Source organism: Suricata suricatta, chromosome 8 (genome assembly GCF_006229205.1).
Source record: "Suricata suricatta isolate VVHF042 chromosome 8, meerkat_22Aug2017_6uvM2_HiC, whole genome shotgun sequence".
NCBI classification, from domain to species: domain Eukaryota; kingdom Metazoa; phylum Chordata; class Mammalia; order Carnivora; family Herpestidae; genus Suricata; species Suricata suricatta.
In genome coordinates, this window is record NC_043707.1 from 1025929 (window position 1) to 1038393 (window position 12465).

The following is a 12465-nucleotide window of genomic DNA, read 5'->3' on the forward strand; positions in this document are numbered from 1 at the left end:
GGGGGGGGGGCCCTGCCAGCGGCCCCTCCTGCGCATGCTCGTCACTCGGGGTGCAGGGGTCTCAAGGAGGGCCCCAGCACGGTGGCCTCTGCTTGCCCAAGCTCCTCTGCAGGATGAGGATTTGGGGGTCCTGGCGGGGGAGGCGCTGCCTCCTGCAGGACCCTTGCCTCCCCTGGCCCCAGACTGGACCGTGCATGCTGGGTGAGCTGGGTACCCCTCCCCCACAACTCCGTCCCCTTGGCAAAGTGCCCAGGAGAGGCAGGCACTTGCCAAGCTGTCCTAGGACCCCAGGGACACATCCAGGGGTCCCAGGTCTCGATGGGCAGCGGTAGGAGTGTGGCATAACGGCCCGTCTTCGGTGAAGCCCACCGGCCACTGGTGATGGAGCCCAGACGGTGCCAGCATGGTCGCCACATGTCAGCCTCTTCTGAAGCAGCCCTGCCAGGACGTCCCATTTTGCAGATAGGACATGAGGCTCAGGGAGACCAAGGGACAGGTCCCCGGTGCCCGGCAGGAGTGCCCGTGGCCCCCTGGGTGCCCAGTGTGGTGCAGCATGGGAGCCGAGTTCCAGGGCCTTGGGCATCTCCCCCCACCCCTCCCGCTCCGCAGGCCTTGTGGCCAGGAAGCTGGGCCATCAGGAACGCGGCTTCTGTGGCTTTCTGGCTAATCCGTTCGCCGGGTGTGATTTCTGGGGACAGCGTGGCAACGCTGCTGCCTCAGCCGCGCCCTCTGCCCGCAGACCCCCCGCCATGACGACCCTGCTGGAGATCAAGAGCAGCGTGCTCAGGCAGGTGCAGGTGTGCCCGACCTTCCGCCGGAGGACCGAGGCCGAGCCGGACGCCCCCAGCGCTGACCCCCAGGAGCCGGCCGCAGGGGCCTGGTGGGTGTCCTGCGCCTGAGCCCGCACAGTCGCGCGCCCCTGCTGGACCCCCGGGGGAACTGGCAGAGTGGGGCCGCGGTGGTCGTCTAGCTGGGCCCCCGGATGTGTGGAGACAGGGTGTGCCCTCGCGGTGTATGGCCGGCGGCTGGTCCTGGGCAGGGGCGGGTGCGAGCCGTGAGCCAGAGCGTCAGGCCTGGCCTTTCTCTGCAGGAAACCCGGGGACGGCGTGGAGTTCTTCGCCCACATGCGCCTCATTCTGAAGAAGGGGGAGGGCAGACAGGGCCTGCCGTGCCCTGAGGTGAGGACGGCTCTGCTGCCCGGTGGGGGGCGCCCCGCCAGCCCCCTCTGCAGCAGGCCCCCGCCCCTCACATCAACTCCTGCTGCCCCTGGGGACCGCTCCCCGTGAGACCCTCACCGCAGTGCTCCTCACAGGTCCTCTTGCGCAGCGGTTCACCGGCCCCTGCTGAGCCTGTGGACCCCAACCGTGGCCTGAGACCTCTGACCCAGGAGGAGGTAAGGGGAGGGAGGGGCGGCCCCAGGGAGGGTCTGGGGGCACCTGCGGTGGACCTGGCCCAGGTTCGGGGGACAAGGTAGGCAGCAAAGGTGTCAGGGGTGAGTTCGCCGGAACGTCCCCTGCAAGTGAGTAGGGAGCAGAGCTCAGGGAGGGGCGGGGGGGTCAGGGCAGGGCCCAGCAGGTGCAAAGGTCCTGATGCTGGGACTGGGGTCTGCCAGTGGGTGGAGCTCCTGAGGACTGGGGGCCTGGCACACGGGGTGGGACCAAGGAGCCCAGACCCCCAGTGGCCAGGGCTCAGGGCCTGGGTCTGAAGGATGCGGGGCTGGGGTGGCTGGGACTCAGGGTGTGCGCCCCGCCCCGCCCACAGGTGGAGATGCTCTATGAGGAGGCCTTGTACACAGTCCTCTACCGGGCAGGGACCATGGGTCCTGACCAGGTGGATGACCAGGAGACCCTCCTGGGCTACCTGCAGCAGGTGAGCCCCGCCGGGCCCCGCCCTGTCAGGGAAGAGCTGTAACCGGGTCTCTCCTCTGCCCGGAGACGTCACCACCACGCACACGACACACGGACTCACCCCATGTACGGGACACACACATGCCCATACACACATGTGCAGACACACACACACGGGCCGATAGGTGCGCCCAGGAGGATGGAGCGAAGGACAGACACACAGACACACAAGAAGGGTAGAAAGAAGGACGGCTGACAGAGGACCGGACGCAGAGGATGGGCTGATAGCTAAGCAGATCTTTCCTCCTCCCCTGTGTGTGTCTCCTCTGCTGGGGAGGCCCCCAGGGCACTGGCCAGGGCGGCCTCAGGGGTCCCTGGGCCCTCACACCGGCCCACCCTCTACAGCTGTTTGGCACCAGCCCTGAGGAGCACGCCGAGGCCATTGACCATGTGAAGAAGGCCAAGGTGAGGCTGCCACCCACGTGGGCAGACGCTGGCCAGCCACGGTGCTAGGGCTCCAGGGTGGAGAGGACACAGAGCAGGGCCTTGTCGCGGTCACACGGAGCCTCCCACAAGAGGCCGGTCAGCGCCCTCTACCCACAGGCCCCCACGTATGCCCTGAAAGTCTCTGTCATGCGTGCCAAGAACCTGCTGGCCAAAGACCCCAATGGTGAGTGGGGGCCAGCCAGGACCTTGGCTGTGCCCAGGCCGGGTGGCCGAGGAGGGACAGAGGGCCCAGGGCTGGCGGCTGAGGCGCCTGGTGTGTCTCAGGCTTCAGTGACCCGTACTGCATGCTGGGCATCCTGCCCGCCTCGGGTGCCCCCCGGGAGCCCGCGCCGCGCACGGAGCAGCGCTTCAGCTTCCGAAAAGGCAGCAGGCGCGCGGGGCCGCTCCCGGCCAAGTGCATCCAGGTCACCGAGGTCAAGAGCAGCACCTTGAACCCTGTCTGGAAGGAGAACTTCGTCTTGTAAGGCCCCTGGCCCAGCTGGGCGGCAGGGCGGTTAGGCCAGGGTTGCGGGGACACGAGCAGGCGGCTGGGACCCTGTACCTGAGAGTGCGTGCCCTGGGGGGGGTCCTCGTGGGGCTGGTCCTGTGCCCACCTTCCAGAGGAAGAAACAGTCTCAGAGAGAAGTGTCATGCCCAGTGGCCACACAGGATTCAAATCCAGGTGGCCTGTCCTGAAAGCCGGAGCTCCTGGACCCCTTCCTGCAACTCCTGACGTTGCCCTGCCCTGGCCCTGGGCAGGGGCGCGTCCTGCACCCTCTGGGCTTCTCTCTTTTTCCCTTATAGTGAGATCGAGGACGTCAGCACGGACCAGCTGCACCTGGACATCTGGTAGAGGCCCCTGGGCCCTGCAGGGCAGGGGTGTGGGTGCACCTGCTGGGGGGAGGGGGAAGAGAGGACACTCAGGGCCCAGCCAGGCTCCAGACAAGCCAGGCGGGCCCCGCGCTCCACCCCTAGGGACCACGATGATGACGTGTCTCTGGTGGAAGCATGCAGGAAGCTGAATGAAGTCATCGGCCTGAAGGGCATGAGCAGGTATGACAGGTGGGACCCTCGTGCTCCCCAGACACCGGGGCTGCCGCTTGGCTACATGGGCCGGCAGACGGTGGCTCCCCAGGGACCACAGGGGGGACCGCCCACCCTGCTTTGCCCAGGTATTTTAAACAGATTGTCAAGTCAGCCCGTGCCAATGGGACAGCGGGGCCCACGGAGGACCACACGGATGATTTCCTGGGGTGTCTCAACATACCCGTCCGGGTGAGTGGGCACCAGGGCCTCATTTGCAGGGCACCTGTTTGTGGTATCTCATCGTCCCTCGGGGGATGCCGCTGCTGGCTCTGCCCTGCGAGGCCCCCGAGTGTCTCCCATCCTTCTTGGGCCGGCGGGGCCCTGAGCTGCAGGGGAGGGGGAAGGAACAACCTCCTGGGTGTCCAGACACCCCTAAGGGCTCGCTTGGCGCTGCCTGCCTGTGTCCATGGGGAAGCAGAGGCCTGTGTTCCCCCCTTGGTCCCACAGGGAGCCCGTGGGAGGGGGCTGGAGGGGGACTGCCTGTCTGAACCGTCTTCCTCCAGGAGGTGCCCGTGGCGGGTGAGGACCGTTGGTTCAGGCTGGAACCACGCTCCAGCGCCTCCCGTGTTCAGGGAGACTGCCAGCTGGTCCTCAAGCTGATCACCACACAGGTGAGGGGGGGCTGTGGGGATGCCCTGCCCTGCATCTTGGCCCTGCACCCCAGCCCGCGGTCTTGGGCAGGGCTGGTGATGGGCGGGCCTGCATTCCAGAGGGACACGAACATGAGCCAGCGCGGGCGGTCGGGCTTCCTGTCCTACATGCTGCTGCTCAGTCGTCTCCTGCAGTTCGAGCACCGATCCGAGGAGGTAGCCGCACCCTCGGGATGGCGCTGACGGGGCGCCCGGGGAGGGAGAGCAGGGGGAGCTGGCACCGGAGTTAGGAGGGGATGGCGCCCCCTGCCTCCATCCACGCCTGCCCCCAACTCCCCCAGCCCAAGGCGAGCTGCTGGCGGGGAGAGCTCAGCGGGCCCGCGGCCACGATCCTCTGCCTGCACGGCGCGCAAAACAACCTGTCTGCGCTGCAGCTGGCGGTGCTGTGAGTGGGCGGGGCCTCCGGGGCGGGGCCCAGGAAGACCGGCGGCGGGTGGGAGGGGGGCTGGTGGGCGTGGCCTCGGGTGGGAGGAGCGCGGGAAGGAGTCCTCGGAATGGGAAGGGGTGAAAGGGGGCGATGCTGGGGGCAGTGCCATAGGGAGTTGTGGGAGGGTAAGGGGCAAGTAGAAGGGGCACGAGGGGTCCCATCGGGGTCTCCGTGACCCTGGGCGGGGCTGCCCCCCCACACTCGCAGGCACTGGCAGGTCAGCAGCCGCCACCATCAGACCCGGACCCTGGACTACGGCTACCTGCTGGGGCTGCTGGAGGACATGCAGGCGCACTGGGAAGAGGCGTCTTCACTGCCCCAGGGGCAGGTGAGCTGTTTCTGAAGCGTGGCGCTGACTGGGCAGAGTCCTGCCCGCATGGGGTGCTCAGCCTATAGGGCCGTGTGGGCTGGAGAGCAAGTACTGTGGAATGCAGAGACAGGGGGTGAGTCGGAGTCCCAGGGGAGGGAGGTCGTGACCTCCATCTGGGTGAAGGATGGAGGGAGTGGGCGCTCGAAGCTGGGTAGGGGGACCGGTTGGTGCAAAGGCCCTGAGGCCTTGGGAACTGTGGTGGCTGAGTTTGGAGAAACCAGCAGGCCCAGGCCCATGGATGGCCCAAGGAGGCCCTTGCAGACTGGCTGCCCCTACCCACCCCGTGGGGAGGGCAGAGGGGGTCAGCTCTGACGGGCCGGTGCCCCCAGGAGGAGAGCCTGGCCGACAGCCTCAATGCCTTCTCCGAGTTTGGGTTGCGACTGCTGCGCCAGCTTCGAGACTTCTTCCCAGCCACCAACAGCACTGCCGTCTACCGCCTGGAGCTGCTGCTCAAGTGGGTGCGGCCGCGGTGCCGGCCGGGGGCGGGGTGGGGGCAGGGAAGGGGGCGGGGCGGCGCAGTCAGCGGGCCGCCCCTCCAGGTGTCTCAGCAAGATGCAGATCTTCCAGCCTTCCTTTGAGGTGTGCTCCTCCCAGACCGAGCTACACGCGGACATCTCTGCAGCTCTGAAGGTGCGTCGGGGTAGCGCGTCTGCGCCGGGTGCCCGCCCCGCGGCGCCCGGCCACGCCCACCCCTGGCTCCGGTGGCTGTGGTTTTAACCAACCCCCCCCCAACCTCACCCTGGCTTGGTGACTTGTCTTGCAGAGAGGCAACCGAGAATGGTATGACAGGCTCCTGAGCAGCAAGAGTCCTCGCGAGCAGGTGCCGGAGGGGAGGGGATGGGAGGGGAGGGGGTTGGCAAGTAGGTGCGGGCCACAAGGTCAGTGGGAACCGGGCTTCCTCGCAGCCAGGGCCGCAGCGCCTTGCCGGGCTGATCGAGCTGGCTGATGCCGTCTACGAAGACCTGCAGTCCTGCTACGGCGTCTACGCCAGCCTCTTCCACAGGTGGGGCCTAGGGCTCTTCCTGCCCCCTGCCCCTCCCCCTGGCCCTCAGCGATGCCGCCAGGCCGGGGCGGGACAAGCAGGCGCGTGGAATTTGTTCTCTGCAGCATCACGGACATCGACTTCTTCACCCTCACCTTCCGGCAGCTGGAGCGTCTGGTAAGCAGGGGCTGTGGGGAGAAGCCCCCTGGCTGGGAAGGGGCCTGGCTTTCCTCGTTGCTGGTGGCCTGACTCCACCCTCCTGAGCAGGTGGCCGAGGAGGCATGGGTGCTGACAGAGGCGCTGAGCCCCAAGATGACCCTCGAGGTGGCCTCCGGGCTCTTCGAGCTGTACGTGACCCTGGCGGACATCCAGCGTCTCTGGAGCAGCATCCCCGGCCGGTAGGTCCCCTCCCCCCAGCCTGCCATGTCTGTCTCCTTCCACTGTTTGACTCCTAGACTCGCACCCACTCCCCCCTAGCCTCCAGCCTCCTCTAGGAGGCCTCTGGGACAGCCCGAGGGTGCTTTGAGGCAGGCTCTCCCAGGTGCCCCCTTGGGCCCGGAACCTGGGATGTGCTGGCTCAAGGTGTCCGAGGCAGATAGAGCTCTGACCCGCCTCCTGCCGCCACAGCGACAGCCGCTCCCTCGCCCTGGCTGGCATCCATGCCCTGTTCCTGCCCGCCGTGAAGCTTTGGTTGCAGGTGCTGCGGGACCAGGTCAGGTGGAGACTTCAGGGAGCCGTGGATGTGGACACCGTGAGTGAGCACCAGGGCCTGAGGGTGCTGGGTTCAGCCAGGGCCCGCCCTGCAACCCAGGCCTCCTTCCGCCTTCCTAGCTGGAGCCCATGGACGCCTCCTCCAAGCACAGCAGCTCTGCGGCCACGGCCAGCCTCTGCTTCAGTCACATCCAGGAGCTGTGGGCCCGCCTGGCGTGGCCGGACCCCGCCCAGGCCCAGGCCCTGGGCACCCAGCTCAGCCAGGTGTGTCGCGGAGCATGGTCTGGGAGGAGACAGGCGTCTGGAAGGGCAGCGGGACGAGGGGACACAGCCCGCAGCTCCTGAGGCCCCGTCTCCCACCGCAGGACCTATGTGCGGCCACCCTCTTCTACACGGAGCTGCTGCGGAAGAAGGTGGACGCGCAGCCCGGAACCGCGGGCGAGGCTGTGAGCGAGCAAGTGAGCCGACGGGCGGGAAGGGGGCGGGGCCAGGGTGGGCGGGGCCGCATCGGGACCGCCGCCCCGCCCCCACGTGGCACACCTCCCCAGCTCTGTGTGGTTCTCAACAACGTGGAGCTGCTACGCAAGGCCGCCGGGCAGACGCTGCGGGGTCTGGCCTGGCCGGAGGCGACCTCGGGGCCAGAGGGGGTGCTCCCGCGCCCTCTGCTCAGCTGTGCCCAGGCTCTGGACGAAGACCTGCAGCAGGAGGTCCACACCGTGACGGCGCACCTGACCTCCAAGGTGGGTGGGTGGGCCGGTGAAGGACCCGGCTGCCCCCTCACCCTGCCACTTGGTGCTGAGCTCTGCCGTCCCTCAGATGGTGGCTGACATCAGGAAGTACGTGCAGCACATCAGCCTGTCGCCTGACTCCATCCAGAACGATGAGGTGAGGGCCTGGGCATCGAGGGGAGTTGCGCGGGGTGGGGCCCGGGACGCTGCGGCACTGAGGATGCTGCCTGCAGGCCGTGGCCCCGCTCATGAAGTACCTGGACGAGAAGCTGGCCCTGCTGAACACCTCGCTGGTGAAGGGGAACCTGAGCAGGTGCAGCTCGCGGCGGGGGCCGAGGGCGGGGTCTGGGGTCCCTTCTGGTTAGGACACAGAGTGTCCCTGCAGGGTGCTGGAGGCCCTCTGGGAGCTGCTCCTGCAGGCCATCCTTCGGGCACTGGGTACAAACCTCGACGTCTCTGCTGATTTCTATGGCCGCTTCCACTTCACGCTGGAGGTAGGGCCCGGTGGAGGGGCCTCCCTGCTGGGGCTCCCGGGGAGGGGGGCGCCTACCCCAGGGGACGCTGTCACATGACTGCTCCCCTGGAACTCCACCGGACCAGTGTCTCCTCCCTGTCGGACTACCTGCTAAGACCGTTGTCTGGCCCCAGGCACTGGCATTTCCCCCAGTTTGCTGGTGGCTTCTGAGGGCGCTAGGCGTGACAGGTGGCTCTGCCCTGGGCTCCCAGGCGCCCTGGTGTCGCTCGGGGCTGCGCCTGTCCCAGCTCTAGCCCCAGCAGGAGAGCCGTGCCCGATATCTCTCCTCCCCTTGCCCTGCCCCAGGCCCTGGTGAACTTTTTCCACGCGGAGGGTCAGGGTCTGCCCCTCGAGTGCCTGAAAGACGGAAGCTACAAGGTGAGTCTGGCCCTGGGGCCTCGGTCCGTGGGAGAGAGGGGGGTGCGGCCCCGGGACCATGTTCAGCAGCCCGTCGGCTCCGCAGAGGCTGGAGGAGGAGCTGCGTCTGCATCAGTGCTCCACCCGCGAGTGCATCGAGCAGTACTACCTGGACAAACTCAAGCAGGTAGCGAGGCCCCGTGTGCGCACGCGCAGTGTGGGCACGCGGCCCCTCCCCCCGGGCCCCCGCGCCGCGGTCACTGGCGCGAGCCCTTCCGCAGAGGTCCCTGGAGCAGAACCGGTTCGGGCGCCTGAGCGTGCGCTGCCACTACGAGGCGGCCGAGCAGCGGCTGGTGGTGGAGGTGCTGCACGCCGCGGACCTGCCCCCGCTGGACGCCAACGGTGAGCGGGCGGCTGAGGGGCGGGGCCGGGAGCCGCGCGGTGGCGGTGGTGCTCAGCCCGCGCGCCGCTGTGCCCTCCAGGCCTCAGTGACCCGTTTGTGATCGTGGAGCTGGGCCCGCCACACCTCTTCCCGCTGGTCCGCAGCCAGAGGACCCAGGTCAAGAACCGGACGCTGCACCCCGTGTACGACGAGCTCTTCTACTTGTGAGTCACCGTCCCCGCCCCCCAGCCCCTCCCCCGGACAGGGGGCAGGGCTCCAGGGACTGTCCTCCGCCTGCAGCTCGGTGCCGGCAGAGGCGTGCCGCCGCCGCGGTGCCTGCGTGCTGTTCACCGTCATGGACCACGACTGGCTGTCCACCAACGACTTCGCGGGCGAGGCGGCCCTCGGCCTGGCCGGCGTCGGTGGCATAGCACGGCCCCCGGTGGGAGGGAGCGCGCGAGCCAGGCAGCCCATCACCCTGCATCTGCGCCGACCCAGGGCCCAGGGTGAGTGAGGGTCCGGGGGTGGTGGGCTCCGATGGCCGCTGCGGTCTCACCCCCGCCCTCCGCCCGCAGTGAAGTCGGCCCTCAGGATGCTGGAGGGCCGCACCAGCAAGGAGGCGCAGGAATTTGTCAAGAGACTCAAGGAGCTGGAGAAATGCATGGAGGCGGACCCCTGAGCCTCCTCCCCCTCCCCCTGCTCTTCCGGAGTCCTGCCCCGCCTCAGCTTTGCGCAGCGGGGTTCCTGGCGCCCCCCCCCCCCCCCCCCCCCCCCCCCCCCCCCCCCCCCCCCCCCCCCCGCCGCCTCAGTGTGCGCTCCTTTCTGCCCTTTGTGTGTTGTGTACTGTGAACCCCTTGCCTCCAGCGAGCACCCACCACCCTGGATCTGGGAATAGCTTGGTGGGACCTGGCCGGCAGAGGTCCCCCAGAACTTGGAGCAGAGTGGGCCTGGTCACAGGGCAAGCTTCTTCATCTGCTCCCTCGGCTTGTGGTGCCCATGGTATGGGTCCAGCTGGGTGGCTATGGTCCCCAGGAGACAGGAGGTGTTAGACTACATCTAGAGGAATTCTGGGTGTTCATGGCTACAGACTGAAGGAGGTGCCACGGCACCGTGGTGAGACCAGGGACGCTGCTCCAAGTCCTGCAGGAAATGCGACAGGACCCTCCGCCCAGCAAGGAACGGCCTGCCCCAGACATTACTAGGGCCACAGCCTTTCTTAGAGGAAGCACAGCCGTGGCTTGCTGGGGAGAGAAGTGTGGCAGGGCCTGGCCAGGCCCCCAGGCCAGACGGCCGGGTTTGCGTCTGGACAGCCCCGACTGTGGGGGAGACCGCTCCCAGCTGTCCTGGTGGAGGACAAGGTGAGCATCTGGAATCCTTCACGCCGAGGGCACACAGAGGTTCGCTACGCAGCGCACAGGTCTCCAGTCCCTGCCTGGGTCCCAGGCCTGGGAGAGGATCGCCCGGTGTCACTGCGGGAGGGGACATCATGCGTGGTTGATCGGTCAGGGGGAGGGGCCCCATGCCGGCCACTCAGCTGTGCAGCTACCGTCCTTCTGTGCGCACACACGCATGCCCACACGAGATGTGCCCCATGCCTGGCCCCCAGGGTCCAGCGGCCCAGACCCTTCCCGTCCGACTCTGCTTGGCTGGAAACGGAGTCCCCTCCCCACCCATCCCCAGGCCACGTGCAAAGAAACAGGCTCACACCGGGTTTCCTGGCCTGCAGCTTCACTGGGGGGGCTCGAAGGCTCCGGAGCACAGCTGTGTCAGAAGCGTGGGGACATGGCCCAGCGCTGCTCGGGGTGGAGACGGCAGAGGCTGCCAGGCCTGCCTGGGTCCCCCAAGTCCTGCTGCTCTCTTGAGTTCTTTATGGCCCCGCCTCAAAAATTAGATGTGCCTGCAACCTTTAGTCTCTCTGCCGTTTCTTGATTCCTTTCCAAACTTCTGCGGGGGCCCTCGCCTCTGCCCCTTGCCCCAGAGGGTCCTCTTCCGGGCAGCGGCTGCCATCTCGTCCACCCTCGGCGTCAGGCCCACGCTCCGTAGACTCATCCTCACTGCTGCTGTCGCCGCTGTCTGTCAGCGGCCTGGAAGGGAGAGCTGTGGTCACTGGAGGCACCGTCCCGCGTGCCCGCTCGCAGAAGCCCCTCAGCTGAGAACGACTCTCCTCCTGCGGGTTCTCTAAGCCAACACCTCCCCGGTGGGGTGGCCACGCTCCTGGACCATAGTCACAAAACCATTGTGCTGCCCTTCAGAGACCCGCCCCGCCGTCCACAGGAGGGGCCGAGGCCAGAGGCAGAGGCAGAGCCCTGGGTCTGAGCTGTCCCCAAACTAGGAAGCCCAAGGACCTACCAGGTGCCAGCCACCGGCCTGTTGGGGTTTGCACACTCTCGCCCAGAATCCACATCAAAAGGATCTGAACAACAAGTAAGAAAAACACCTGGAAGTGAGCTAAGAGCACAACCAGGCCTCCCAGAAGCTGGGGCAGGACCCCCCCCCCCTGGGCTTCTCAAAGGAGGCTGCATGCCTGGAGGGGCTTAGGGTGAGGGTCCTGGCACCCAACCAGCGGGCTCGTGTCCCTGCTAGGGCTCACCGAGGTCCTCCTCCCCGGGGCGCTCCCTGGCGCAGGCCAGGAACTCCTGCTCCGCCCGCAGCACCTCCTCGGGGCCGCTGCAGGCCGCGTACTTGTCCAGGAGCTGGCGGTTCAGGTCCAAGAAGCCCTTGCCCCATTTGAACTTCCGCAGCAAAATGACAGCAAGGTCCGAGAAGCCTGATGGTGGGGATACAGGAGACGCAAGGGTGTTGACAATCCGTCTCCCGTCCCACGTGTGTCGCCAGCACCCTCAGTGCTGTCCCACGATGTGACACTGTCCCATGGTCCAGACAGCCTGCTCACCCGCCTCTGTCATCCACTAAGGTGTTCTCCCCAGTCTCATGGGGCTGCCTAGGGCAAGCTGAGGGGTGACAGAGGCGGGATCGCAATCCTAGCCTGTCCACCTCGACCGCTGCCCACACCCTCACGGCTGCCCTGGGACATGTCAGCAGAAAACACTGCTGGGAGTGTACCCAGACCTCCAGCCCAGCAGGCTCCTGTGCTCACCCAGGATGCAGAAGGTGGCGGCGAAAGCCTCCACGCATGACAGTTTGCAGGGCCGGCCGTAGTTCACGGGGTTGGCCGCTACCAGATGGGGCAGCAGCCGCAAGTGGCTCCCTCGCATCTTCCCAAACGGTGTCTCATCCAGGCGGGCCCAGGAGCAGTCGATGACAGCGACCCCACACTGTGCCACCAGCTGTCTGTTAAGAGCAGAGGAGGGCTACGTTCGGGGGGCCGGCACCACGGTGGTGTCCGGAAACTGACCTCACAAGGGATACAAGACCATTCCCGGCCCCCAAACAGCCCCAATGGGATGTGTTCTATGGGCAGGCTCCTTAATCATTCGACAAACGTTTACTGAGGCCCTGGTATGTCCTGCATTAGGCAATAGGAGCAAACTAGACAATTGTGTGTGGAAAAGCCCAGAAAGGAATGAGGCACCAGGGCCCGGGCTTATTGAGACTCCCGCCCACACCCCCGCACCTACCTGTCCGCGGGGGACACGTACTGGGAGCCCACGGGGCTGAGTACCAAGCCGCCAAACCTGTGGCCCAGACGCAGGCAGCGCACCAGACCCAGGCGGGCCAGCTTGCGGCCCGTGCAGCGCCGGGGGTCGCAGTGGCCCAGCTCCCACATGGCCAGCGGGCAGGGCAGCCGCGCCGGCCCCGGAATGCCTTCGTCCTCGGCCGCTTCTGGCTCCACGGACGCTGCACCGGGGCAGAGAAGGGTACCCAGGCTCAGGCGCAGCTCCAGGGGCCGGCCCCGGGCCTGCGACCCCCGGCCCACTCCCCGATCGCGCCCCACTCACCGCGCAGCGCGGCGCCCACCTCCTCC

At 67.3% G+C, this 12465-nt stretch overlaps 2 protein-coding genes across 2 annotated transcripts; one reads left to right on the top strand and one right to left on the bottom strand.

Annotated features, from left to right (window-relative positions):
* The first annotated feature begins 685 nt into the window (after positions 1-685).
* On the top strand, positions 686-9317 carry BAIAP3 (BAI1 associated protein 3). The gene is made up of 33 exons (XM_029947947.1): positions 686-880; positions 1091-1178; positions 1313-1393; positions 1762-1869; positions 2253-2312; positions 2451-2517; positions 2619-2814; positions 3138-3182; positions 3309-3386; positions 3506-3608; positions 3923-4030; positions 4130-4225; positions 4351-4454; positions 4704-4824; positions 5196-5320; positions 5406-5496; positions 5630-5686; positions 5772-5869; positions 5974-6025; positions 6116-6246; positions 6476-6599; positions 6680-6823; positions 6925-7017; positions 7108-7299; positions 7376-7444; positions 7521-7600; positions 7673-7781; positions 8108-8179; positions 8265-8345; positions 8440-8560; positions 8641-8764; positions 8841-9046; positions 9116-9317. The coding sequence occupies exons 1-33, from the start codon at positions 750-752 to the stop codon at positions 9217-9219; spliced, it is 3459 nt and encodes a 1152-aa protein (XP_029803807.1). The 5' UTR covers positions 686-749; the 3' UTR covers positions 9220-9317.
* A 934-nt stretch (positions 9318-10251) lies between these two features.
* TSR3 (TSR3 ribosome maturation factor) lies at positions 10252-12459 on the bottom strand. Its single transcript, XM_029947949.1, has 6 exons — positions 12440-12459; positions 12119-12338; positions 11638-11831; positions 11131-11307; positions 10890-10953; positions 10252-10624 (listed from the first exon to the last, which is right to left on the bottom strand). The coding sequence occupies exons 2-6, from the start codon at positions 12265-12267 to the stop codon at positions 10447-10449; spliced, it is 762 nt and encodes a 253-aa protein (XP_029803809.1). The 5' UTR covers positions 12268-12338; positions 12440-12459; the 3' UTR covers positions 10252-10446.
* Between the last annotated feature and the right edge of the window lie 6 nt (positions 12460-12465).